This window comes from Eretmochelys imbricata, chromosome 16, assembly GCF_965152235.1.
Source record: "Eretmochelys imbricata isolate rEreImb1 chromosome 16, rEreImb1.hap1, whole genome shotgun sequence".
Lineage (NCBI taxonomy): Eukaryota > Metazoa > Chordata > Testudines > Cheloniidae > Eretmochelys > Eretmochelys imbricata.
Genome location: NC_135587.1, coordinates 23,848,979 through 23,874,920, shown reverse-complemented (window position 1 = coordinate 23,874,920; position 25,942 = coordinate 23,848,979). Strand labels below are relative to the sequence as shown.

The 25,942-nt window shown below is 39.8% G+C and overlaps 1 protein-coding gene across 2 annotated transcripts in view; it reads right to left on the bottom strand.

Moving 5' to 3' along the window:
- Positions 1-25,942, bottom strand: part of RABGAP1 (RAB GTPase activating protein 1) — a 127,719-nt gene that overhangs the window by 17,969 nt on the left and 83,808 nt on the right. For both annotated transcript variants that reach the window (XM_077836151.1, XM_077836152.1), the window contains exons 14-19: positions 15,926-16,039; positions 11,603-11,677; positions 8,907-9,032; positions 8,436-8,579; positions 2,461-2,502; positions 2,022-2,150 (exon numbers count right to left, since the gene is read on the bottom strand). In XM_077836151.1, the coding sequence (XP_077692277.1) occupies positions 2,022-2,150; positions 2,461-2,502; positions 8,436-8,579; positions 8,907-9,032; positions 11,603-11,677; positions 15,926-16,039 (630 nt within the window). The remainder of the gene's footprint in view (positions 1-2,021; positions 2,151-2,460; positions 2,503-8,435; positions 8,580-8,906; positions 9,033-11,602; positions 11,678-15,925; positions 16,040-25,942) is intronic.

The following is a 25,942-nucleotide window of genomic DNA, read 5'->3' as shown; positions in this document are numbered from 1 at the left end:
CACAAAGCATCCCTGATAACTGGTGTCTACGCAGGTTTGAATTAAATTTTGGCTGAATGCTTTTTAAAACTAATTTTCTTCCAACTCTTTTCTGGAATTTTAAAGCCAAAAAAAAAAAATAAAAGTGAAATTCTCAAGGTTTTAGCTGTGCCTTTTACACTAAGGTAAACTGGCTTTGTCTTAAATTACTGAGTAAAAAAAAAGGCAGAGGTTGTTTATTAAATTGTGCCACTTAGTTGAAACTTAGCAGTGTTAAATTATTTTAAATGCAAAAGTTTGATGAGGAGTTAGCCTCCAGTACAGTCAGAAAGTACAAGCCTAGGTCAGCATTGTGGGTTTTTAATAATGATGCAAGCTCCTTATCACTTGAAGAGAAAGCAGGGCTTCAGTTCTCTGTCAACGTAAGTAATCAGTTTTAAAAAAGCTACTAAATAGTGTCTATGTTAATCCTCCTGGCTCTTAAACACACAAAACTTTTCACTTGGGCTGGCTGTCGTACAGGCCCTGAGGGCTTCATAATCTTCTATCAGGGAGCTCAATATTGGGTGGCTATTACATACCATTCAGACTTCAAGGTCTAGGCTCATGTGGCTAGAATTGATGGTGTTGCATAGAACCTCCTTGGTTATGATTGATACAGTATTTGGGTGTTCCATCTCAATGAGACAAGGTGGGTGAGAGAATCTCTCTCACCAACAGAAGTTGGTCCAATAAAAGATTATTACCTTGCCCACCTTGTCTCTCTAATATCCTGGGACCAACATGGCTTCAACTGCATTCCATCTTCATGTTATTGTAATCCCTACAACTCTTTGCATAGTTCAGCTCAGCCTACTTAATGTTAAATAACTTCCCATTCGTGCTTTCACAACTGACCATAAGTGCAAGCATCAAGTCTGGCCACCCTCAGTATTTCCCAAACTTTTGATAACATTGACTGTATGTCAAGTACAATCTTATTAGCTTATGCAGCAACTCTGGGGAGAAGTCAAACAATAACTACACTCGTGATAAGAGAAACCTTAGGTTAGATGGTTACTCCACAGAGAACAGCACTCTTTTTAAACTATAAGGCACTTATGAAAGATTCAGAAGTATCTGCACACAAAACACGTGTGGTACATGCCAGAGCACTGGTTTTAAACAGCATGTCTTATACACTCAGTTAGTCTACAAATGAAGAGCCAAAAGGAAGAGTGATACTGTGAACCTCCCACTTGGGCTGCTCAGAGAAAAACAAAGCTTTCTACATTATTTAAGAGTTTCAAACTAGCTGCAATGCAGGTGCAGCAGTTTCTGCAGACAGCGCCACACACAGTTTTGCCAGCACTTAGGTTAATTTCACTATAGAGGAGACCTTTTTAAACTCAATGCTTATAGTGTAAAACTTCCCTCCCATTAACCTGCTACAGCCCACTGTAGAATCTCAGGTTTAAAACAGTTTCAAGCACTCAACTTGCGGAGGATTTTTAACAGAAGCTAAAAGAAGTTAACATTAGGAACATAAAAGCTTCAGGATCACTTGGCCAATCTTGATTAATTTGGGAAATTTTAAATGCAGGGTCATCTTCCATTTACCTCCGAAGTAGATATACAGACAGAATTTATAGTACCTATCAATGCATTTTTAATGAGCTCCTTGCTGTCGTATACAATTAAATATAGCTCTGTTCCATCCAAAAGGACCATATTTTCTGCTTCTGCACTGTTTGCTTTGTTTCAAGTGTGTTATTCCCAGTTGTCTCCAGGAGAGATGCTGCTGGCCATTTAGCAGAAATCACTGGAGAAAGACTTGAGCAAATAAATGCTTTTCTGCATATGCAATATGTGTAGTTTTATGCAGATTTTAAACTTTATTGGCGTGGTTTTAGTCACTTAACTCTATTTGTTTCATTGCAAAGCATCTAGAATATTTGCATTTAGGGGTAGATAAATCAAAGTTATATGTGAACCCTCCTCCCACCCCCATATATACAGGATAGACAAATGCTGAGAACAACTTGCTGGCCTCACATGTTTACCTTCATATTGCAAGCTAACTCCATCAGCTTTTTTGCATTTTCCTCTGACCGATATCTCTTGGGCAGCTGTACACGGAAGAACTTTAAAGCCCCCTCAAAGTCTGTCAATAACAGGTCATCCTTGGTAGTCTAGAAACATACAGAAAGGAAACAAAATTTGCAAAATGTATTTTGAAAAATAGCTTCAATAACAGATGCTAATAAAATGAAACAGCTATTTTGTTAAGATCAAGAGAAAGTATCTTTTAATCTTATTAAAATAGCAATAGGTGTTTCCACTTGCACAATAGGACATTTTCCACATGGCACAGCCGCAGAGGCAGTGCATGCCAAACAGCAACGAGAACAATACAGGAAGATTTCTGATTATAGTATTTTTGTAACACAGCCAGTTCATGGTGATGTATTAAATGAAAAAATGTTGAAGTTGGATACTCACTTTTAATAATCCCAGTGCAACATTAAAAATAACACTTATTCCCTAAAGAGAGAAAGGAAAGAAAAACAGGAATAAGTCAACATTTTCAATATTTACAAGCCAGGCTATTACTTTATTCCAACACCTTAAATTTACATATTTTTACTTGCTTGTATTAAAATGGGAATGTAGCATAAAAATGTAAGCAGTAGCTTCATCAGATCAAAGCCCTGGAGACTAAACTCACAAGCAATAAGGCAAAAATCCCCTGTGCATGGCACTTTGCAGATAGCAAAAGGATCTGCCTCAAACACACACTCCAGCCTCTCCTCACTCAGCTTCCCTTTGCCTGATGGAGAAAAGAATTCTTCCAAACTTCCTTTGTCTTTATGTTCAGTCTAATAATAAAAGATCCTTTTAGGAAAACTACACAGGCCAGTAGATTGTGGGGAGCTCAGGGCAGGGCTCCAAATGCAATTCATGCATTTAGCAACATAAAATAGTAACCAACAAAGCTACAGGTCCCAGCAAAAGCTGCTGTAAATTAATAGCCAGTAAGAAGGTATCTTCGTATAATGTGGAGTTGTGTCACCTTAGTACATTGAGTTCTGCAGGTGGCAGAGCCACTGGCTAAAGGGGCCCTAAACCACACAAGAAACATGTCTTTCACTTGTCTAAAACTCAGTCAGGAAAACATTCCTCCTGTTACACCCTCCCTTTCACCTCAAAGGATGAGGGGAGAAGGGAGGACAGGCAGACACTACTATGTGGTACCTGGCGTATAGCTGGAGTTCTGTGATCTCTGAGGGATGGAAGGACTCCCTATGACCCAGGAACCTCTTTGTGCCAACTGGCAGAGGGCACAGAGTTTTACAGGGATCCCTTGAGTCAAGTATATGCACAAGTTAACCAAAGGGTGGCATGTAAGGTCTCTACCAAGAGCCAGTAGCCCACTGGTCATGCTAAGCACTGCAAAATGTAAGTATATAAGAACGGCTATACTGGGTCAGACCAATGGTCCATCTAGCCCAGAATCCTGTTTTCCAGCAGTCACCAATGCCAGATGCTTCAGAGAGAATGGACAGAACAGGGCAGTCAGCAAGTGATCCATCCCCTATTGTCCACTCCCAGCTTCTGGCAGCTAGGAACATCCAGAGCATGGAGTTGCAACCCTGACATCTTGGCTAATAGTTACTGATGGACCTATCCTCCAGGAACTTACCTAATTCTTTTTTGAACCCCGTTATAGTTTTGCCCTTTACAACATCCCCTAGCAACAAGTTCTGTAAGTTGACTGCGTTGTGTGAAGAAGTTTGTTTTAAATCTGCTGCCTATTCATTTCATTAACTCACGCTTGGTTTTTATAGTCCTCTATCAGACACTAATACTGTGTAATCAGTACACAGTATTAGTCATCTCTTTTCCAGCGGAAAAGTCCCAGTCTTTTTAATCTCTCAGTATATGGAAGCCATTCCACACCCTTAATCATTTTTGTTGCCCTTCTCTGTACCGTTTCCAATTCTAATATATCTGTTTTTGAGATGGGTTGACCAGAACTGCATGCAGTATTCAAGGAGTGGGTGTACCATGGATTTATCGTGTTTATTTTCTCTTATCTCTTTCTTAATGGTTCCTAAAATTGTTAGCTTTTTTGATTGCTACTTTACATTGAGAGGACGTTTTCAGAGAACTATCCACAATGACTCCAAGATCTCTTTCTTGAGTGGTAACAGCTATTTTAGACCTCATCACTTTGCACGTATAGTTGGGATTATGTTTTACTTTGTTAAATAAACTCTTGCTTGTTTTCATTATTAACATGTCTAAGTGCCGTGTGTTAAACCAAGCAGTGATCTGACGTGAAGCTGGTAAACTAGAGCCCACTGCTTCTTTGGGAACAGCGAATCTGTGAATGCTGTGTGCCCAGTGGAGCAGGGGCTAGACACTCCAGGGAGTTGCTCGGAGGGCTCATGGGTTGGAGTTCACCTATTGCTACCTTGCAGAGGGACAGCGGAGCCTGCGTATGCTGAGAGGGGAGTGCTTGTGTTGTCTGTGGCCAGTGGAATCAGGGAGCTGACCCCTAGCAGGCACAGACAAGGCTTCCTCACAAGGGCAGGTGATAGCGAGGAGCCTCACAACCCCAGGTACCATGGGGAAGCATAAGATTCCCCCCTCTGTATTTTGTAGTGTCCTCAGTCTAGGGACACATCTTTAGTGCGGTTTGTTTCCATCAGGATGGTTTGGGAGCCAGTTCTCTTTAAAGAGTAAGCATCTCTCCACCTCAGTCTGGTACACATTTATATTCTCCCATTTGCTTATGTTTTAGAAAAGTAGTTTTTCTGCTGTACAGCTTCCTCTGGCAAAATACTTGTTACGCTGTATTTGATTGTACTGTGTCCCCCTGTTCCAGCACACACACACACACACACACACTCTACAACGGCTGTTCTGCTGTTGTCAGCTCTGCTCTGAAGTCTCTGAGGGGGAGTTTAGACAGAAACATCCAACATTTTACAATAATTTTATGTTAATGAGAGTTGCTATATTGACAGTCCAACGAGCTTTCCCTACACACCACTCAGGCAACATGACTGTAGCCTCACTTGGAGGGATCACCTCTATGGCCTATGCAATCTCTGGCCTCTTGGGTGATAGTACCATCACTGGGTGCAATCGGTGCCATCTGCTGTCGTGAGACCTCCGACACACTTGATACTGGACTTACAGATGGCAATCATTTTTGGTCACTACGGTCAGGGCCTAGTTGTTTCAGAAGCTCTGGAATTTGCAGCAGAATCCACTTCTAGCCAAAGAATCGTGCTCTAGATTCTAAGCTTTTATGTAAGAAGAATTAAATCTCTAGCTCATTCAATGGCAAAGACAACCTTCAAACTTTCAAATACCAAATGTAAGTTGATACAATGTTGCCTTCCTGAGTCTGCAGATAACACTCCATGTCTATTGTTTGAGGCTAACTCCAATACATAAAGACGACAGCTTAAAGAGCAACATAGTCAAGTAGTTCACTGGTGATCATTTTAGCATAAACAGCCAGAAAGAGTGCTTATAGCCCACAACCCCAAGCCACCTTCCCAGCCCTCCTTGGGTGCCAGAAGCCATAGCTGCTCTCTACTCAGGTGCCAAAACTCCAACTTTCCTCAGGCAACATCTACAAGGCACGCTGTCAGGACAAAAACCTGCAGCCTCCTGGAAAATTAAAATGTGGGGCTAATGTATTAAATTCAATAGTTTATTTAAAATTTAGAGGAGGTTGGTGGTGTGACACCAGAGTGCCCAAGAAACCAGGAGACCTTGCTGTGGAATTCAAGTTCAGCTTGAAACCCTGCCTTGAGTATAGGACTGTCTTGATTTTATTTTTAAGAATGTATTGGGCTACCTGCCACAAATGGGTGCTCTCCGATCAGTACTACGTGCTGTAGCAAATTTTACAGTCTGCTACAACCCGAGTATCAAATGATCAAGATAAAAAGTGTTCAGTATGTATCATCAGCTCTTCTGATCGGCTGTCAGTCCCACCAGATTTTATTATAGTTGGTTGATTGGATACTTTCCCTTCTTGTGCCCTCTCTCAAACAGAAATCTATCACCACTCTATGCAGTACACACAGCAATACACCAACATGCTTTTTAGCTCCAGGAGCAATGCTCAGGTTGGAGGAGACACATTTTTTTTTGTCTTCAATGGGAGGTGTTCCTGGAGGGTTTCTATACTAGCTGGGACTTGCCCTTATTGTTCAAAGAAAAAACCCTTGACACATCTCTACACTAGAAACCTCAGAATGGCAAAACTCAGCATTATTCTGATGCATTTTAATTTTTATTTCCTACCTGGTCAATTCAAGGCTGTTTAACATCTCAATATAGTAACCTCCCAAAAGCATCAGATTCAAATATAGCAACATAGTAGTTCCTTTGGCCAATGTAATATGTTTATTTTCTACCTAAACAGGAATTACCCACTCTGCTGATCTGTTTGTAAAACATCTTATTTATATGTGTAGAACCCCCCCCACCCCCCGCTAACATCCTTCAATAAACCCCAAAGACAAACTGCCATTCTCCCCACTAAAAAAAAAACCAAAAAACAAAAAAAAACCTATGAACTTTTAAGGTCAGACACTACAGATGAGGTGGTGTTATGGATAGTTAATATTTCCTCAGTGTCAATACCCCCTTTGCCATAATGAATAGTATACAAAGAAATACAAAGTTGAATCCTTTCCCTTTCGTTAAGAAGGCTCATTTAGCCACTTTATCCTAAGGGGCAAGGGACTTTTTTCTTAGACCCTTTTCTGATATTGGAAAAATTTTATAATTCCTCTGGTGAGAAAGGAGGGCAAAGATGTGATGACTGAGAAAATCAGCCCCCATACACTCCCCCCCCCCCCAAATGGCTACAGCATAAAAAAAGATTACAGATACTGAAGACTGGAAAAGGAAAATATCAGTTATGCACGGGGCTATGCAATATTCTGGCCAACAGTTTAAGCATGTATGCAAGATATCAATTTGTCCTTCCACCTCATTATTCAATGCCACATCTTTTATGGATCCTCTCTTATTCTAGGTTATATAAAAGGGGGAACCTACTCACAAGCTCAATACTAGAGGATCTGGCAGCTCCACCTCCTATATGCTAGACTTTTATTGACATTACCGGTTAAGGGCTTGGTTTTCTCTCCATCTCTTATGTCTTTGAGTTTTGACTTTAACAGCAAACTCTCGATTAACTCTCTCACTTCCAAAAACCTGGGAAATTTTTGCTATGGAGAAAAAATGACTAGCTCTTGAAGGCAGCCCTATGCCAATTATTTGGCTACTCATTAATTGAACTGAAAAAGGTTTATTAAAATAGCTGATTAATTATTTAAGTGTCCCCTATATTCAACAGTAGAATCTACTTCCGCTTTACAGGATATCTTCGCTCCACATGCACAGATCACTTTTCTGCCGTCTGTTGCTTTTTTTATACTAGTAACTAGGCAAAGCATGCAGCAGGTTCCAAAGAAGCATAGCTACATAGGGGGCAAAACACTGACCAGGAGATTTATGAATGCAGCAATCTTTAAACGAAAGAAATAGAGCAGAATTTTACTATTTCACACTAATGACTAGGCGATCCATTGAGAAATCATGCATTTTAGTAGTTATCAAATAAGCAAACAAATGATTAAAAAACCCCAAGGGCACTGCATTGCAAAACGTGCTCTGTTCATTCATGTTTACAAAGGTAGTTTAGATTTAATTTAAATTACTTCCTAACTTACTGCTAAGTATACTGTTATAAAAAACAACCAAGTCTTCTTAAGACAAGATTTCACTACAAAGAATTTTGCTATTAAATATATGCGGAGAAATTGAATGAGACCTCAGTTTCTTTGGAGGGAGAGTTATCGGGCCTATGAGATTACCAAAGTGAAAATTAGCACAGTCGGGCTGTAAATGCAGAGTACTTCAGTACTCTAGGGATGCTCTAATATTGTCTATCATTACATGGTTCTTAGACATAAAAGTGGCAACAAAAACAAAAAAGTTACTTGGTTAAATCTAAAAAACTAGATACATAAAATTATTTCCTCCATAATATTGTATTCTTTTTATATATATTACAACTGTTAAGAGATTACATACACAAAATTAACCTCTTTAGCCTGTAACTAATATACAGAATGACGAAAGACAAATTATGATGCTCTAAGAAATAGGAGACTTCAATCTAAAACCAAAAAATGCCATCAACTTTAGCTCTTGGATGTAACATCTGAAAAATGCTGAAAAAACACTTCCATTGCTGCATAACCGCTTTTATGTAAGAGTTTACATTTTTATTTGGGAAATTGTTCGTCAAGCCTCAGTTGTCCAGCACTCAAAAAACAGACATGAACAAAGAATGCAACCAAGCTAGACTTGATAGGAAGAGTCCATCAGGAGTTGCTGCAGATACAAAGTTATATAATTATGTGTGTAATACATACCTCACATAACAGTAAGTCAATAATATGGAAGACCATGTAGAGGGGGAATTTCGCAGTGAACAGGGTTAGAAACCACTGGGAGGCATACATGTGGGCTTCAAGGCTGATGTCCAGAAAGTGATTGTAGAGGTCAGGAATGCACTCCTTAAAAAAAGGATGCTCATTAGTTTTGGCTTAAAAGCAGCTGTTTATATCCTGCTTATAATTCTCAAATCTACATGAGAACAGTACAGTAGAAGAAATATTTAATGTTATCCTATGGCATTTTACAAGTAGCAACTGGAATAATTATGCTAAAGGAAGTTCTTTCTCTAGAACAATGTTGGTGCATAGCTGTCCTCTATCTCAATCAAGGGTACAATAAGATTGTGCAAAAACTATTCACTTGTGATCAAATGCTGCTCTCAAGCAACTAAATCTTGGGTTTTGCAATCCCTGACCTGTTCACCTCAAAGCAACCTGGACGCTTACCTGCATGAGGCGCTCCAACTGATAAAACTTGCAGTGCAAATCTTCAAAGTTTTGTTTGAAAAGTTCCCTGAGTCCATAGTCAAACATGATTTTGACCAGAACACTAAACGCCTGCTCTTCAGGCATCTGTCAAAGAGAACAAATCTTGTTGACATTTTTATATTATTCTATTTCCTTCTTTCATCTTGCTCTTAGCATCAAGATACCAACCGTTTTTCATAACAGATAAGGATAATTGCACACATCATAACAACTGGATGATGTGTGACAAATTCCCTCTTAGTTCCCCAATTTAGAAACACACCATTCAACCTTAAAGATCCCTAAGGGTTCTATTTCATGCAGTTGCTGCCCCAGATCTGGGCAATAACTTCAGAATCAAATTATACTCCTACAGATTGTGAGCCCAACCTGTCCAGATATGACCAATGCTTTTACAGTATTACTACAAGATGCTAACTGCACAGTAGCGTTTTTTATTCTACATTTGATGGTCTTTTATTCAAACTGATTAAAAAGGGAGTCAGTTATTACTACCAAAAGTTCAGATTTGGCAGCTCTCTACACTGTTTTGGGACACTTCGCTCTCCCCTTTCTGCCAGCAGTTGGAGACAGAAACATCATTACTTGTCAGTATTTATACATCTTTCCTTGGCACCATAAAGCAGTTCTGTTCTTTCCACAGCAGTAATGACTGACTCTTCAGGTCAATTACTTGTTCCTGCAAAGGTCAAAATATCTAACTCAAGCGCTCTATTATTCATCCACAGATGCAGTCAGTGAACTCTGAAAACTTTGCAGAGATGTTCCCATACTGGCAGTGAGGGACTTGCAGAAACTACATTTCACTTTATTGCTCAAGGACTGCAGGGTATATGCAGCAGTACCTTCTCCAATAAGACAAGGTAACATGAATTCCATCACAGCCCCTAACAGTCACACTCCAAAGACTGCCTTTCAGGAGGTTCAAAAAATGAGAAAGAAACAAAAACTGAGATTTTTAAGTTGCAGCCTTCAGTTTAACAGAGCTCATTCTCAGAAGCAACAACTGACATTAAAGAATGAGCTCTAAGAAAATGTATGAATGATCTTTTCTTGTCTCTATGAGTCTCCTTAATCCAATGGGTGCCAAAAAGGTAGGCAGATAGCATTTTGGCATCTTAAAGAAAGCATATCTATTGGTGAGCAGAGTTTGGTCCCCTTACTAGCAGAAAGAATAAACCTTTATTACTGATTGGGTTCAGAACAGTACTGAAGAATTAATTTCTCCATCAGTTAAGAGTTTTATTATACAGGTTACAGAGAATCAAAGCATTACAGTTAGATACTATCAGTCCATTTGACTTCTGTTTATAAAGACTGTAGTTTATAATATATTTCTGTCTCCTCACAGAATTATGGAAAAATATTGCTCTGAAAACCATACATACAGTCAGTTGGAAAGTGACGCACAAAAATCTTTATATTTAGTTCTGCATGGTAGCAGCAATCACTCAAAACTGGCTGGAGGAGTAGGGGAAGATCATCACAAAATCCTACGGGGCTTAGGAACTGCAGTTTCAAATCACAGAATCATAGAATATCAGGGTTGGAAGGGACCTCAGGAGGTCATCTAGTCCAACTCCCGGCTCAAAGCAGGACCAATCCCCAATTTTTGCCCTAGATCCCTAAATGGCCCCCTCAAGGATTGAACTCACAACCCTGGGTTTAGCAGGCCAATGCTCAAACCACTGAGCTATCCCTCCCCCGAAATATGTCGAAATAAGTCCGAAATATGGACTTATGACAAAAAGCAGATGACATTCTTCCAAAAAAAAAAAAAAAAAGATTTAAAAATAGCATGTAGCCGCAGACATTTTTATATTTTTTCACATAAGATAAGATGTTTCACACAAACATAAGTAAGTCTCAAAACTTTCTACTCAGATGTACTTAAAGTGTAAAACAGATAGCAGCAGCCGTCGTAAGTTCAGACCACTCATTGCCTAGATAGAGAAGGGATCATTACACTAAGCACAAATTTACCCAATGCTAATAATTGAAAAATAATACATTTGAGACTCAATCTATTTTAATCTTTGGTCATTGACTAACATCTAAACCACAAAAAACAAGGCCTAGAATATATTTCCCCAAATAAACACATTGCAATGTTCAAACCACTAAGACTTAAACTCCCACACTACTAACATGCTGCAGAATGTGTTCTGTTTAACCCAAAGGCCATGGCAGCCCTGGTTTGTCCTTATGATCAATACCAATAAAAGCTCTTCTAGAAACTTAAACTGAATCAGAAATGCCCTCCCCCTGGCCTAGGTACCTTTACAAGGAGTTCCATAGGTAGCCTAAACCCTAAAGTAATTTCTATCCAGACAGCCTACTTTGCATAAACGAAGCAAGAGAGTCTGATTTGAACTTAAGACAGCTTGGGGTAGAAAGGAAGCTAGAACCAGAAGGAAAATGAAGTGAACACTGACCACAAACTCATTATTGATGCTGCTGTGAACTTTAAATGGAACATGCTCCTCTTTCCCCCAAAGTCATAATTATGGAAAAACAAGCATTTGAGTAAATAAGCATGGGACTTATACTGCACTAATAGGAGTGAATCTGAAATGAGTTATTCTGAATAAACTTGAGCATTTTTTTGTCTGAGGCTTACAATAAATTGGAATGTGGGGAGAGAGGGGACTTACATGCAGAAGCAGCACAGCGGCAAGAAATGACTGGCCTTGACAATAGCCAATCTCTTCATCATAGACGGAATAGGCCTGAAAAGAGAATCAATATTTTAAGATGTACTCTCTCCCTAGAGCAGAACTGCATGAGAAAAAAAATAAGAACTGAAGTGTATACCTTCAGTCATGACTGAACTGTGATTCCAGGATATGCTTTAGCTGCTATGTTACTGCACAACGATTAACCCAAAGAAAAAACTGTTTGCAGAGCAATTGTTGGTGGCCAGCAGATATCTGGTTGGTCGCATGGTGCTGACTGTTTCCAGCTCCTAACTCACACTGAAGGCTGCTTAAAGTACATGAAATCACTTTCCTAAGATTACTTTTACAGAGCAACACTTGCTGTAGTTGCAATCAGGATGTCAGGAGATTATGAATCACATGAATACAAGTGAGGAAGGAGTAAGACAACCTCTCTATTAAAACGCAACCTGTACTATGAAAAAGTTTGAAAACCTTTGGATTAGCCTAAAATTTCTTCAGTAGCCTCAGGGAGTACACACACAAAAAATGACCCATGAATTTTCAATATGGGCCCTATGCAAGAAAAAAAATGGCAAGCAAGTAGCATTTCATATTGTATAGGAATGCCATGGACACATTCTGTGTGCAGTGTAGTTGTAGCCATATCAGTCCCAGGATATTAGAGATATGGTGGGTGAGGTAATATCTTTTATTGGACCAACTTCTATTGGAGAGAGACACAAGCTTTCGAGCCACACACAGCTTATTTTCAAGTCATTTTAAAATGGAAACATTTTAGTCTGTATCAAATCTCAAATGCGTGGAATACCCTCAACCATTAGTGTGCTGGAGACAATGCAAACTCATCATTAGATAGCAATTCTAAAATATTTTAGATCAACACAGTACACAGTGCCATCCCACCTTTGGATCCAGTATCATGGTCATCTCAAATGGGGATGTGTGAAGTAGTGGCTTTTATGGACAAATCAAGGCCCTGTTGGGGGATTCTCTTCTTTAAATTATTATTGCCACAGGTCTCTAACAAAAGTAAGGCAAGGAAGAAAGATATCTAACTGTGCAGGTGAACTTTATAGAATAGATTTACCCTCCATTTCCTAAGTGCAGCGTGTTGGCACATGATGTTCCTCAAGGTTACAGAGTTCAAAGTCTATGGAGAGTTCTTCCCTTGGATATATATACATGGCTCCAACTGACTGCAGTGGGAATGGGGGCATGCATATGTAGACAGGATTTGGCCTTGCAATTACAGCATGCACCAATTTTGTTGGCTCACAATCCCACTCACAGAGAAGTCTCATATACTTTAAGGTCAGAAGGGACTATCATGATCATCTAGTCCCCACTTATCTCTTCTTATGCCCCATGCCAGCCTTTAGATAGTCCTGATTCTAGTCAAATTTGGACCCAAATACTTTTTCATAGCCTTTAGCCAGGGATTGACTTTCATCTGCCAATCAAGAATCATTAAATATTTTCCCCACTTAACCTTTAGTTCATTATTTGATAATTATTTTTATACCATAGACCCATCTGTTCAGGAGGGGTCCCTTTACAATGAAATGCATTACAATCTGGTTTTGTCTTTGTTGCAGCATAAGATGCTTAAGTTCTAAAATGACAGCATTACAGTGGCAGCATTACATCTTGCACATGATACCAGGTCAACATGCAGTCACATATACAAAAGGAGCTACCAACAGACAAAGGCACATCTGAAACCCCAATTGAAAAAGGAGAACTGCTGAACCTAACGTGGATAAAATTAATGTAATAAAACATTGTTGCTGAGAAGAAGGATACTGAAAGGTACAAGACTAAAGAGAGTGTTTGGGTGAGGATGATATTGAGCACCTTAGTCTGCTTCCAAAATAAAGATCACATGGAAAATTATCACCACCAAGGAACTGGAGAACAATTTCACATAGACTCTGAAGTCATGGAAAGGGTGCAAAGACGGTCAGTCCAGTTCCTATGCTAGCTTAAGAGTGATCTTGCTGGTATGTTACTGTCGCAAAATATACTGGATAAACCATCAAGATCAGACAGATGTAACCGAAGGATTATGTTTCCAAAGCATTTTTTACAGCAACATTTGATATTTTTGGGTGCTATTTCAAATTACTGGGTTTATGCAGTGGTACAAAAAAAAAAAATCTTTTAACTGGTTACCAAGTGTTTGATTTTAGGATTAATTATACACAAGAAATGCACAAGCATTTCCTTCTGCCCAGGACAGTCCCCTGTGCAAAGCACATCATTTTTAAATGATATCCTAAATGAAAAACTATGTGCCAAGAATTCAAGCTTCAAAATGCAGAAATGTCTCCTGAGGGATAGAACACATGAAGAATTTCTAAATGCAGAATCAGAGTGCTGAAAGCTTGAGATTCTCTGGTCAAACAAGGTAATTGGATCAAACAGAAAACAGTCATCTGTACCTAATAATTATCTTCTGCATTTTAATGAGCACTTAAATGGATGCCTGCTGGTTTATAATGCTAATGAGAGATGCATAATTATCTTCAACTTTACAGATACTTAGATCTTTTGCAAGATCTTTACTCTCTGTTAGACTAATTTCAGAGTAGCAGCCATGTTAGTCTGTATCCGCAAAAAGAAAGGGAGTACTTGTGGCATCTTAGAGACTAACAAATTTATGTGAGCATAAGCTTTCGTGAGCTTTCATCGGATGCATGCCGATGAAGTGAGCTGTAGCTCACGAAAGCTTATGCTCAAATAAATTTGCTAGTCTCTAAGGTGCCACAAGTACTCCCTTTCTTTTTGTTAGACTAATGTAGCTCTTATGAAAGTTCCACAAGTATTTGTTGTATTCTGAGAACATATTTTAAAAAAACACTTTAATTTAGCATTGTTTAGGGTTGTATCTCAATCTATAGATGTGATGGACAGAAATGAGGTCATCCCCATTTGCACAGTGTTCTAATATCAACTAACTATCTAACTAAGAAATTAACTATCAAAACCGTGCAGAAATATTTGCATCATTTAACAGATCAAGGATTTCTAAAGGTTTTGTGAGGAATAAAAATGAGATGTCCCTCTTTATTCTTCACACTTTGCTGCACCTTCCTCTGTTTAGTGCGTTGCCCAGTGATCCTATAAAAACTGATGCATCCGATGAAGTGAGCTGTAGCTCACGAAAGCTTATGCTCAAATAAATTGGTTAGTCTCTAAGGTGCCACAAGTACTCCTTTTCTTTTTATAAAAACTGAGTGTCTAATAGCACTGGCCGCAGACAGGCACACGCAGGTCACGCTTCCCACCATGTAGCTCTATCACCACACAATAACCCTGATCAGCAGCCTCCCTGCTATTCCAGAGGTAGGCCCCTCTAGACTATTCTGCTGATGCACCTTAACTGTCACCTGCAGCTCCAATCCCTTCCTTTATATTCCTTTCTTCAGCAGAGACTACAAGTTCTAACAACTCAACTGCAGTTTGGTTTAGTTTTCTGTATCCCACTGGAACCAAAACTCCAGACGTTTTAGCACAGAATAGACAGACAAGATGAAAAAGGTTCCAACCCAGTGAGCTCATTTATGAGATTCTTGGTTGTTGTTTCTCTCTGAAGCGTGGGCACCTGGCCACATAAACCGTCAGGTCTCTCAGCAGGAGCAGAGCGAGGGACTGCACAGAAATAAAGGGGCAATCGATCTCTTGGCTTTGTTTGCTCATGTTGTGCTGTCTCCGCTTCAGTTTCAAAACTCGCCATGAAAAATTTGTGGAAAGTTGAACCAATGAAGAAACAGCCATTTATTTCTATTTGCATAATTCCCTATAAACATTCAGTTTTCACAGTTTACAATGACAACATGATTCACAGGGGTGGATCTAAATCAGACATGGAGACCTCTCCCTTTGAAGAGGACACTACAACGTGATCTGCAGTAGGTTCACTCCTGCATAATTTATTTTCCTGTGTGTGTGCGAGAGAGAGAGAGAGACAGACATATGCTTTCCCCCACATGACCTATCCAACATGCCCTGGGTTTTAGTCCTGGCCTCACTGCTGAGATGGCCATCAAGGATGCTAATGCCCAGTGTGAGGGTGGTTGTAGTGTTGTGGACCCCAGTCCACTAGGAACTGGATTAAACTGAAGTTATTTTGTATGAGCTGAAACAACCTTTGCACTGTGGCAACTTTTCAATTCAACTGAGCTTACAGAAAAAATAAGCAAACGGGAAACATGACCAATTTAAATCCAACATAATTATTACAAACATAAAAAGTGTGTGTTGACCAAGACCACTACACACAAGGTTATAAAATACCTTGCATATTTTGTACAAGGAGTCCTGACCATCTCCCCCAGTATCCTTAAAGTAATCATGAGCTGGGAACGTGCGATTGATGTCCCGAGTGATTGCACTGTCCTGGGGAGACTCCTGTTAAAACAAGAACATGAGAGAAAAATCTGTATGTTAAAAGTGATGCAGTTTAAAAATCAGCATAAATTACAATGTGCTGGAATGAATGGCTGGTAGACTATCAGGATATGCCGTGCACCTCACTCAATACAGACTAGGGTAGACAGCCTGCAGCCCTACCACCTCAGGTCACAATCTGGTAACCTAAGCAGGTCCGGGCATGGTCAGCACTTAGCTAGGAGACTGCCAAGGAAAATACAATCAAGTGTTACAGGATGTGGTTGGTGGTGATTCAGTAGACAAAAAAAAAAAAAAAAAATCGTACTGAACCCAACTGCCACTACACAAATTCTACTTCCTCTTAGGTAAATTGAGGGTACCAGTCAAATAATCTTTGGTCATTGTAGTCTGCCACGCTAAAATTCACCCCCCAGTTTAGACAGGAGAAGTCATTTTTCACCTCCCACCAAAAGCCAAGACACAATAAGGGTGAGAACAGACAGGAAATGGGATCCAAGCCAGAGCAGGACATGATTTCACAAAAAAGAAAAGCCATACTCTACTGGCTGCATACACAGAGGCATCACATCCTGGCTCAAGGAGGTGGCTCTGGTGCAACCACCTTTAGAACACTGTGTGCAGAAGGAGATAGAGCGAGGCTACAAACAGCAGGAGTAGCTGGAAGTGAAGAAATCCAGTCCAAGAAAGGAACTGATCCTACTTGAGAAGGCCCTGAACAAAACCACCCTGGAAAAGGGGGTGTCTAAGATCGAGAAGGTGGAGGTGGCAGAGGCTTTTTCCAATATCTATGTTTGCACCAAGAACAGCACTACAGGATCGTGGGGTAGGGAAAGAAGGGCCAGGTATTACAATGGGCTCAGGAGGGGCTGTTGAACTGGCTGATACCAGTATGTCAGAGGGTGACACTTGCCTTGTAAGAGAAACCAGGGCCAGCGCACCTGCACCCCATCTACTGACCCAGATTAGGCTTCAAAGGAGGGCATTGGAGGGGAGGGGAGGCAGGAGGCCCAGTGAGTCAGAGGTCAGAAGCTGCAGGAAGCAGTCAGAGCCTAAAATGTAAAGGGTGAGCTGAGGAGATGTTTTAAGTTTGGAGCCCCCCAACCCCAAAAATCTGCCTAAGAAAGACCGTGGGTGCGCCAGCAAATCACCAGGAAGTGAGGGAGAAGCCCTGTCTTGTTACAAAGCATTTCTCTTTCTAGAAAACCTGTGGAAATGCTATGCTAGCACCCCTCATTTTCCATCTAACATGTATAGATCTACTTCTAACACACCTCCCTCAGGAGCTCTAGACTCAGAATGCTGTCCCCTCTAGCCTCTCATCTGAGGGTGCTGGAGTAGCTGGCAAACAAAACTAAACTACTTCATCAGGCAGCAGATGCTGTACCCTTTGTCTAGCAATTAAAGCACAAGGGCAGAAGGCAGGATTCCTGCATTCTGCTGCCTCTCATATTGACCCTATTGTCTTATTGTTTCCTTGTGCTCCTCCGGTCGGTCGGCCGGCCTGTATCCACCTGCTGTCTCTTGTTTTACACTTAGATAATACGCTCTTTGGGAGCGAGGACTATCTCTTTGTTCTGTGTTTGTACAGCGCCTCGCACAATGGGGTCCTGGTCTATGACTAGGGCTCCTAGGCCCTACATAAATACAAACAACAACAGTTGTGGGCATTTCATCCAGAAAGATGACAAATTGGATGGAATTCAGGAAGAGCAACAAACATGATAAAAGGACTCATAGAATTGATCTGAGGAAGTACACAGTGAATATGTATAGCTTGTCGAGCAAGTGAGTATGTGACCACTGTGGGTGCAATGAATCAGTATTTGAAGAGGGTCACCAGCTAGAAAGGACAGGAATTTGACAAAGTATAAGACTAGGAGTAATGGGATAAAACTAAAGCAAAAACTTGAGATGAACATCAGGACATTTTTTTCTAGCAGTGCGATCTATTAAACTGTAAATATCCCTGTAAAAGGCTGGCAGTGACTGTCAGAAAAACACCCCACTCTATTACCAAAGTGTTGATCTTGCCGGTCAAGGGTTAGGACGATTTTGCTCATTCCCTGAGGCTGGTGACTTGTTACCTCACCTGAATTTAAGGGAGGTGATGGGGATGTCTGGGGAGAGAGGATCTAGGACAGGGGTTCTCAAACTGGGGGTTGGGACCCCTCAGGGGGTTGCAAGGTTATTACATGGGGAGTCACTAGCTGTCAACCTCCACCCCAAGCCCCGCTTGCCTCCAGCATTTATAATGTTGTTAAATATATAAAAAGTGTGTTTAATGTATTGGGGGTGGGGGTCGCACTCAGAGGCTTGCTGTGTGAAAGGGGTCGCTAGTAAAAAAGTTTGAGACCCACTGATCTAGGCTTGAGGGAGGAATCATAGGAGCAGCCAAGCCTGGGAGGTGGTGTGATCTGACCTGTGCAAATGTATTATTTATTAATAAAGCCCAGCACCAGAAAGGGGTGAATTTGTATTCTACATACTGGTTCAGCATTCCTCATAGAGCAGGTTGGGATTGGCACCTGCACGTACTCCCAAACTATAGTTGTCAGTATTCCCAAGGGCAAAGACAGCTGAACTTCTTGAGTTGTTTTGCGGGCTCTCTCTGCCACCTCATTCTGCGAACCATTCCTACTGTATAAGCTCAAGACAGAGCAAACAGCACTGAAAAGCTGAATATGGTTTGCAAACAGGGAAGCCATACAAAAGTATGCTTTGGTTTTCATGGATTGGTAAATAGGGTACTTTATTTAAGGTGTCATTAGAAATGGCTCAACTTATATATTCTTTGCTTTGCACAGAAAGTGGCAGTAAAACTTTTTTTTTTTTTTTTTTAAAGAAACATGCATGGAAGAGAAGAATAAATGAGGGCAGGTGGAGAATGAGGTTGGAAGCACAGTGGGTTGAAGAGAATTCTTGGCTCCCTAAATCCTCAGATCAGAAAAATGGGAAGCTTTTCTTACAATAGCCACCACTAGGACTTGGAAGGCAATTAGCTAGTGCTTTGTGGATGGAGTAAACAGTAGTAAAAACAACGAGGAGTCCTTGTGGCATAATTTATTTAGGCATAAGCTTTCGTGGGATATAACCCACTTCAACAGATGTGAAGTGGGTTATATCCCATGAAACTTTATGCCCAAATAAATTTGTTAGTCTCTACAGTTAGACAATGAGAATCTCACTTGAGCTCGCTTCCAAATGCTTTACATTGCATAAGCTAACAGCAGTTTTATTCCCTCTTTTGAATCTGTACTTGTGACTCTCTCACTGATTTTGAGGTTTCCTAAAGGGAATTCCAAAATCTTTGTTTGATCTGAACTTTGGTTTAAAAGAAGGAAGGTTGCTAATTCTGCCCAGTTTGTCTCTGAGTAGATATGATGTATTTTGTGAATTTCTCTTGCTGATAGTATTAGTTCAATCAGATAAAGGATCAAAATCTTTTAAATATGTACTAATTTTTTAAAATATAACAGCTTACATCAGTAGTCACATTTGTTCACCTGCAGTCTTGTGTACGACTTTATTGCTCTGTAATCCCATTGAAACAAGAAGGATGCCATGAAGTCCACTGAGCTCAGTGCAGTACGTAGTGGTAAAGATCAGCAGTGCAGTTGTTAAAGGAAGCTAGATATAGACAAAAGGACCAACCGCTTCGTTCAATCTCACGTGATAACTAGCACATCATAAGCCTGAAGACACCCTCTCCAAAATAGAAATAAGTGTGCTAAAAATGTCACAGTAAGAGTCTGAATTGCAATCAGAGGCAAGGAGGTTAGGCTAATGGTGCCATATGTAAGTCTCCTCCAGAGGAGAGCACATTCTCCATATCCAGGTTTTTATATGGGCACTCATCACATGAGTATCTTAGCACCTGTTGGGGGTAGTCATGTCCTAGCATTTATTTAGCTGAGTACTATGACTAGTATCATCACCAAAATGCATGAGAATAAACACATGTTCTTATTCTTGGTTGATTTCCATTTGACTATATAAATTGTCTCATTTCAGTACTGGAACAAGGGGCTTCCTAGGCAGCTAATGAGATCAGATTTCCTCACTGGTAAATGATCATCTGAAAAGAAGACTCTGAATTCATTAGGCAGCTTGTCCTACTGAAAGCATCAAGTGCTCCCTTCATCAGGTGCTACTGTGTCAATGACTGAGGTGCAATTAAAAGATTATGTCCCCTTAACATCTAAGTTATGGAATTTTGCTCCACGTAAAGGCTGCAGCATAAGAGCAAGATGTAGTGTGGAACCACAAGGGAAGAAAGCTTGTTTCCAAACAGGATATTTTTAAAATAATCACTTTTGCTAGAGACAAAAAATAAATAAACAAACAAACAAAAAAAACCCAACAGGAGGCTCTTCTAAACACGTGAAACCTCAAGTGCTCTACAAAAGTGATGCTTATACATTAGGCTGTGCTATCAGCCCTGCCTATATTACATTAAAGCATACTTTCACTTGATCTTTTGTTCTGGAAAATCCCCTTGATAAAAAATGGGGACAAAAGTTCTTATTCCGTATTTGAACGTCGCTTGTGATTTTAATCCAAGTTTAACACTCTTCTCTGTGGCTTGTCACAACCATATCATTATAAAGGCAATAAAACTTTATTAGTATCAAGTTATTGGATTGTCTTGCAAATGATCTGTGTACCATACATCGCTGCAATTCTGTAACAATTTAATGTGTCTAAAGAGTCTATCACATCATTAGGAAAACAGAATCAATCATAATGCAACACTAAAGAATTTTACATACGAATAAGCTTTTTAAGTTAACGAAGGCAACTAAGGACAAGTGCAGAGTCCTGCACTTAGGACAGAAGAATCCCATGCACCGCTACAGACTAGGGACCGAATGGCTAGGCAGCAGTTCTGCAGAAAAGGACCTGGGGATTACAATGGATGAGAAGCTGCATATGAGTCAACAGTGTGCCCTTGTTGCCAAGAAGGCTAAAGGCATTTTGGGCTATATAAGTAGGGGCATTGCCAGCAGATCGAGGGACATGATCATTCCTCTCTATTTGACATTGGTGAGGCCTCATCTGGAGTACTGTGTCCAGTTTTGGGCCCCACACTACAAGAAAGATGTGGAAAAATTGGAAAGCGTCCAGCGGAGGGCAACAAAAATTATGAGGAGAGGCTGAGGGAACTGGGATTGTTTAGTCTGCGGAAGAGAAGAATGAGGGGGGATTTGATAGCTGCTTTCAACTCTCTGAAAGGGGGTTCCAAAGAGGATGGATCTAGACTGTTCTTAGTGGTAGCAGAAGACAGAACGAGAAGTAATGGTCTCAAGTTGCAGTGGGGGAGGTTTAGGTTGGATATTAGGAAAAACTTTTTCACTAGGAGGGTGGTGAAACACTGGAATGGGTTACCTAGGGAGGTGGTGGAATCTCCTTCCTTTGAGGTTTTTAAGGTCAGGCTTGACAAAGCCCTGGCTGGGATGATTTAGTTGGGGATTGGTCCTGCTTTGAGCAGGGGGTTGGACTAGATGATCTCCTGAGGTCCCTTCCAACCCTGATATTCTATGATAAGGAGGGTATTTATTGCCTTTAATTAGCAGATGAAGTAACCAGAGAAATGTATTGCTTAACGGCCCAATCATGCAAACATTTAAGCATGAGTAATTTTATTCATGCAAGTAATCCCATTGACTTGACTATGTGCTTATTTGTTTGGATCACTGAGATACAATAGAGTAGCCATCTTTTTAAGTGGAGGGGAATTACATTTAAAAAAAATGATCTGTTCTGGTATCAAAGAGGTCACCGAAGTCCTAAGTACGAAATACTAAGTACCTTGTCCTGTTGCAGAGACAGAGCAGTGAGGTAGTGAAAGTAAGGCTGAATTCAAAAGGAACAAATCTCACATTTAAGCCACATATTTAATAGTAATTGCAAAGGCATCTATTTAGAAATCATCATAAATACATCTTTCAGGCTATCATTTCCACTTGTCAAAAAAGTGGGATTGGACATAGAGTTGGTCTCTCCCTGGATTTGCGTGACTCTTCATCCCTCAGCTCCTTATGTTTTGGTGCAATTCAAGTATCACTGAAGTTGGTTCCTGCTACTAGAACAGTTTGGGGAGAGAAAAATATACGGAAGTGATAAAGCTTTAAAAATGTTTTTCAAAACACAGCTTTTAAAACTGCCCATTAGTACAAACTGTTGCAACTCAAGCATTGTGTAACCTTTCCTTTACTACTATTTTTATACCTTGCTGTGAGAATTGGCTCACTGGGCAATTTCTCATGCTTTCAGGGGACTGGGAACTGAAGGAAGCCCTTCTGAGTACACACCCTTCACAAACCGGGATTGAAAAAATAGAAAGCTAAGAATGACAGGAAGAAAAAGAAAGTAATAGAGTGGAAAACTGCCATGAGAACTGGAGCAAGTATTGTAAAGATAAGAATTCCCATAACAACTCATTGCACTGACTAACAAGGAGGAAAGTTTGGAAGCTGGAACAAATCAGTCTCTTTTTTAAACAGGGGGAAAAATTTCTAAAAAACTGAAAGAATAGCGAAATACCACCAGTATGGATGGTTGGTCAGTTTTTTTAAAAAGCAAAATAATAAACAATGGAAACCAGTTTTCAAGCTAGTAAATACAAAATTATCTATTGCAGATAAATATAACACTCAGGCTTCAGCATTAACTGGACTGTACATACTGTCTTAACCCTTGTGCCATGTTTCCCCCCCCCAAATATGGCATATCTGCCAAAAATGTTCATCGGATTGGGCCATCTTTGTGCAGTTACAGTCCTGACCAGTGTTCCAGAGAATGAGGCAGGTGCAACCTGAAACACTTTTGCTACAATGCAGGATTTAGGGCTGCCACGCAGAGAATGTAGGACACTGACAAGTGGGCTCTCTCCCCATGTTGTTGATCTTCTTGCAGAGCTCAGTAGGCCCAATTTATCCCTGCCAACCCTGACACAGGACTTAAGGAACATAAAAAGAGAGAGAGAGAGAGAGAATTAATGCAAGGAGAAGGAAGGTGATGCCAAAGGATGAAATGGGCACCCCTCACAAGGGTAGAGAAAGTGAGGGAGGTGGCGGCTAGTAGGGCTTGAAAGAAGCCTGCCACCAAGCCCTGAACCCAGGGAGCCACTGGGCACCACTCCAAGAAGGCAATTACAGGTACAAAGGTGGGAGGGAAAGCTGGGAAAGGCCCTTTAAGGGAAAGGTGGATCTTTGGGTCTCATGGAAGCTCTATTTCCAGACCAGTACCAAAATTCTGAAGGCTTCTCTGAACTCCAAACATTTTGAGGTTCTCTCAGGACTGCTCCAAAGGCATTTGAAAGACATGACAAATTTTATGTTTTGTTTTGTTTTGTTTTTTTGAGGGGGGAGGTTTGAGACAGGGCAGCCATTAAAAATAAACTTCATCAGAATGTGCACACAGCCTCTGGTAGCCCCCTGCTCCTCCAACTCATTTGGAAAAATATCCATCCCTGGATAACTTTATGATGCAGATTTGAAAGGGGGAAAACAAAAAAAAACCAACCAACCAAACAAAAAAACACCAAGATCAAAAACTTTTGATATCACAGGAAGGTTGAAGTAGAAACAAAGATACAAAACAAACAATAAATAGCATCCAGAAGTATACGGACTTTAAAAATGACAGTGCATTCCTTTTAACAGACTGGTGAGACCCAAACAATGCAAACATTTTTCAGTTGCTAGTAAAGACATTTATACACAAGTTTTCAGACTACAAGAATGCAAACTTCAGAACCTTTTTTTTTTTTTTTTTTGGCTGTTGACTTTATTTCAGATCCTGAAAGCTCATTCACTTGTTAAATTATCTTACATACTCATTACACCAGGGATTCAACTTACAAAATAATCTAAAAGCTTTACCAAAGCAAAACACTTGAAGGGCTAAAGCACAAGCTCACAAATGCACAGGGTAATTAAAATAATGAGACAAGGTAAGCATAGGATAATTAAAATAATGAGACGTAATCTACATTAATTTCTGCACATTTTAAAATGTACTTTTTATATCTGTAATTCCAGATACTATGTTTAAGATTATTTTTCTTAGAGTTTAATAAAAAGCTGTCTCTATGGCTAGTATTAAAGCCTAGGGGAGTCTGCAGCCTGCTTGCACATCATTGGCTGCTCTTTCTACTACTTGGTGAAAATGTTTGTTTAAATTATTTTTGTCCTGGAAACTGCTTTTTGGAAAAGGTCTGATCCTGAGAGCGCTTCTGATCCTGAGAGCACTTCTGACTGGGCAAGACAAATAGTCAAGGATGTAGTACGAACAGTCAGTACACAAACAATAGAGGTGGTCAGAGCTTAGGACAAAGGTTGCAAGAGGTGTCAGCAACACAGAGAACTGTTTTATTTGCAGAAAAGTATCAGAGATGTCAGCAAGTGAGCAACTTGACAGCACACAGATCCCTGCTGAAATAAGTGTGGCAACAAATATACTGAATACTGCCACGCTCTACAATACTATCCCCAGAAAGGCATGAAGAGCAAAGAGAACACACAGGATAAACTGGAAGTGTCAGGAAGAAGCGCCCATCATATTGTAACCATTTGCAAAGGTCAGGTGTTTTTGTTTAAATCAGACAAAACATGAAGTTCTTATATGCCTGCCCAGAACAGTACACTTATTCCTATCAAGAGACTGCTACATCAGCTCTGTGAGAACTTTATGTTCCTCAAGGATCAACAAGCATCTGTTCTTTCTTAAATTTGTAACGCTTTGGTCCAAAGATTGTGAACAATGGCTGTCCCATCATTTCATGATCTCTTGGAATAATTCAGGTTTAATTTATAAAGTGATAAAGGGAAGGAAGACAAATGATTTTCAGTACAATAAAACTCAGACCATTTTCCAATCTGGTTTTGTAAAATCCGGAATTTTCTGCTAATATAGATCTCCAAAATATCCAACTTCGCACCTCATGGAAAGTTTTCATAGCCTATTTTTCTCAAGAAAAACATTTAAACTAAAGGTAAAATAAAATTTGTTTCAAAGCAGTAAGTGTAACAATTCAATATGTAGACCATATCCAAAATAATTTACTTAAAGTTAGGGTGAATATTAAAAAGATAATTGTAGTATATTGTTGAATATTTTGCATGTTGCACATTCTGGGTATCCCATTTTCTGTTCACCTTGTTTGTATTTTACATTTAATTAAACTCAATCCCTCAGTGAAAAAGAATGCAGCGTTAGAAATAGCGTCATTTCACATATCATGGGATTTGTCCCAGAAAAGTGTTGAGGAGGGAGAGAATATTGAGAATATTTTAAAATTACATTTTTATATTGTGCAAACAGTTTGATGTTTATCGAAACATCTTTAATACAAAAAGGTTTTCTACAATATTAGCCTCAGCTATAATTTAAATGCAGTGGACAAGTGCAAAAACATCACAGAATTTTGTGGTAACCTAATGTTCGTGATCGGTTATCTTGTTTTTCATTCGTTCTCTTAAGTTCCATTCATATTTGCATACAAAAAGGCCTAGTTGCCATTTACATTAGAAATTCCTTTTTATTTCTGTGTTAAAACTATTAAGTCCATCAGAGCCTGAGTTTACCTCTGGAAGTGATTGTCCAAAGTCAGGCTAAGAACTTCTGACTATTTACTAGTTGCTACGAATTACAGTAAGTTATATTTCTTAAACAATAATTCTATATGACCATATACATGAATTCCCTTGGTTCTCACGGTCATCATAACAAATCCATACCTTACACTGATATTACTTCCCACAGAGGTGCAACTGCTTTTACAAAGATTTTATAACACAATTCATGAAAAAGATTACTATGAAAGTATGAGAGTGTAAAGCAAAGATCCAAAGCAATGAATAGGATTTTTATATGCTATTCAGACTTTGCACAGAACAT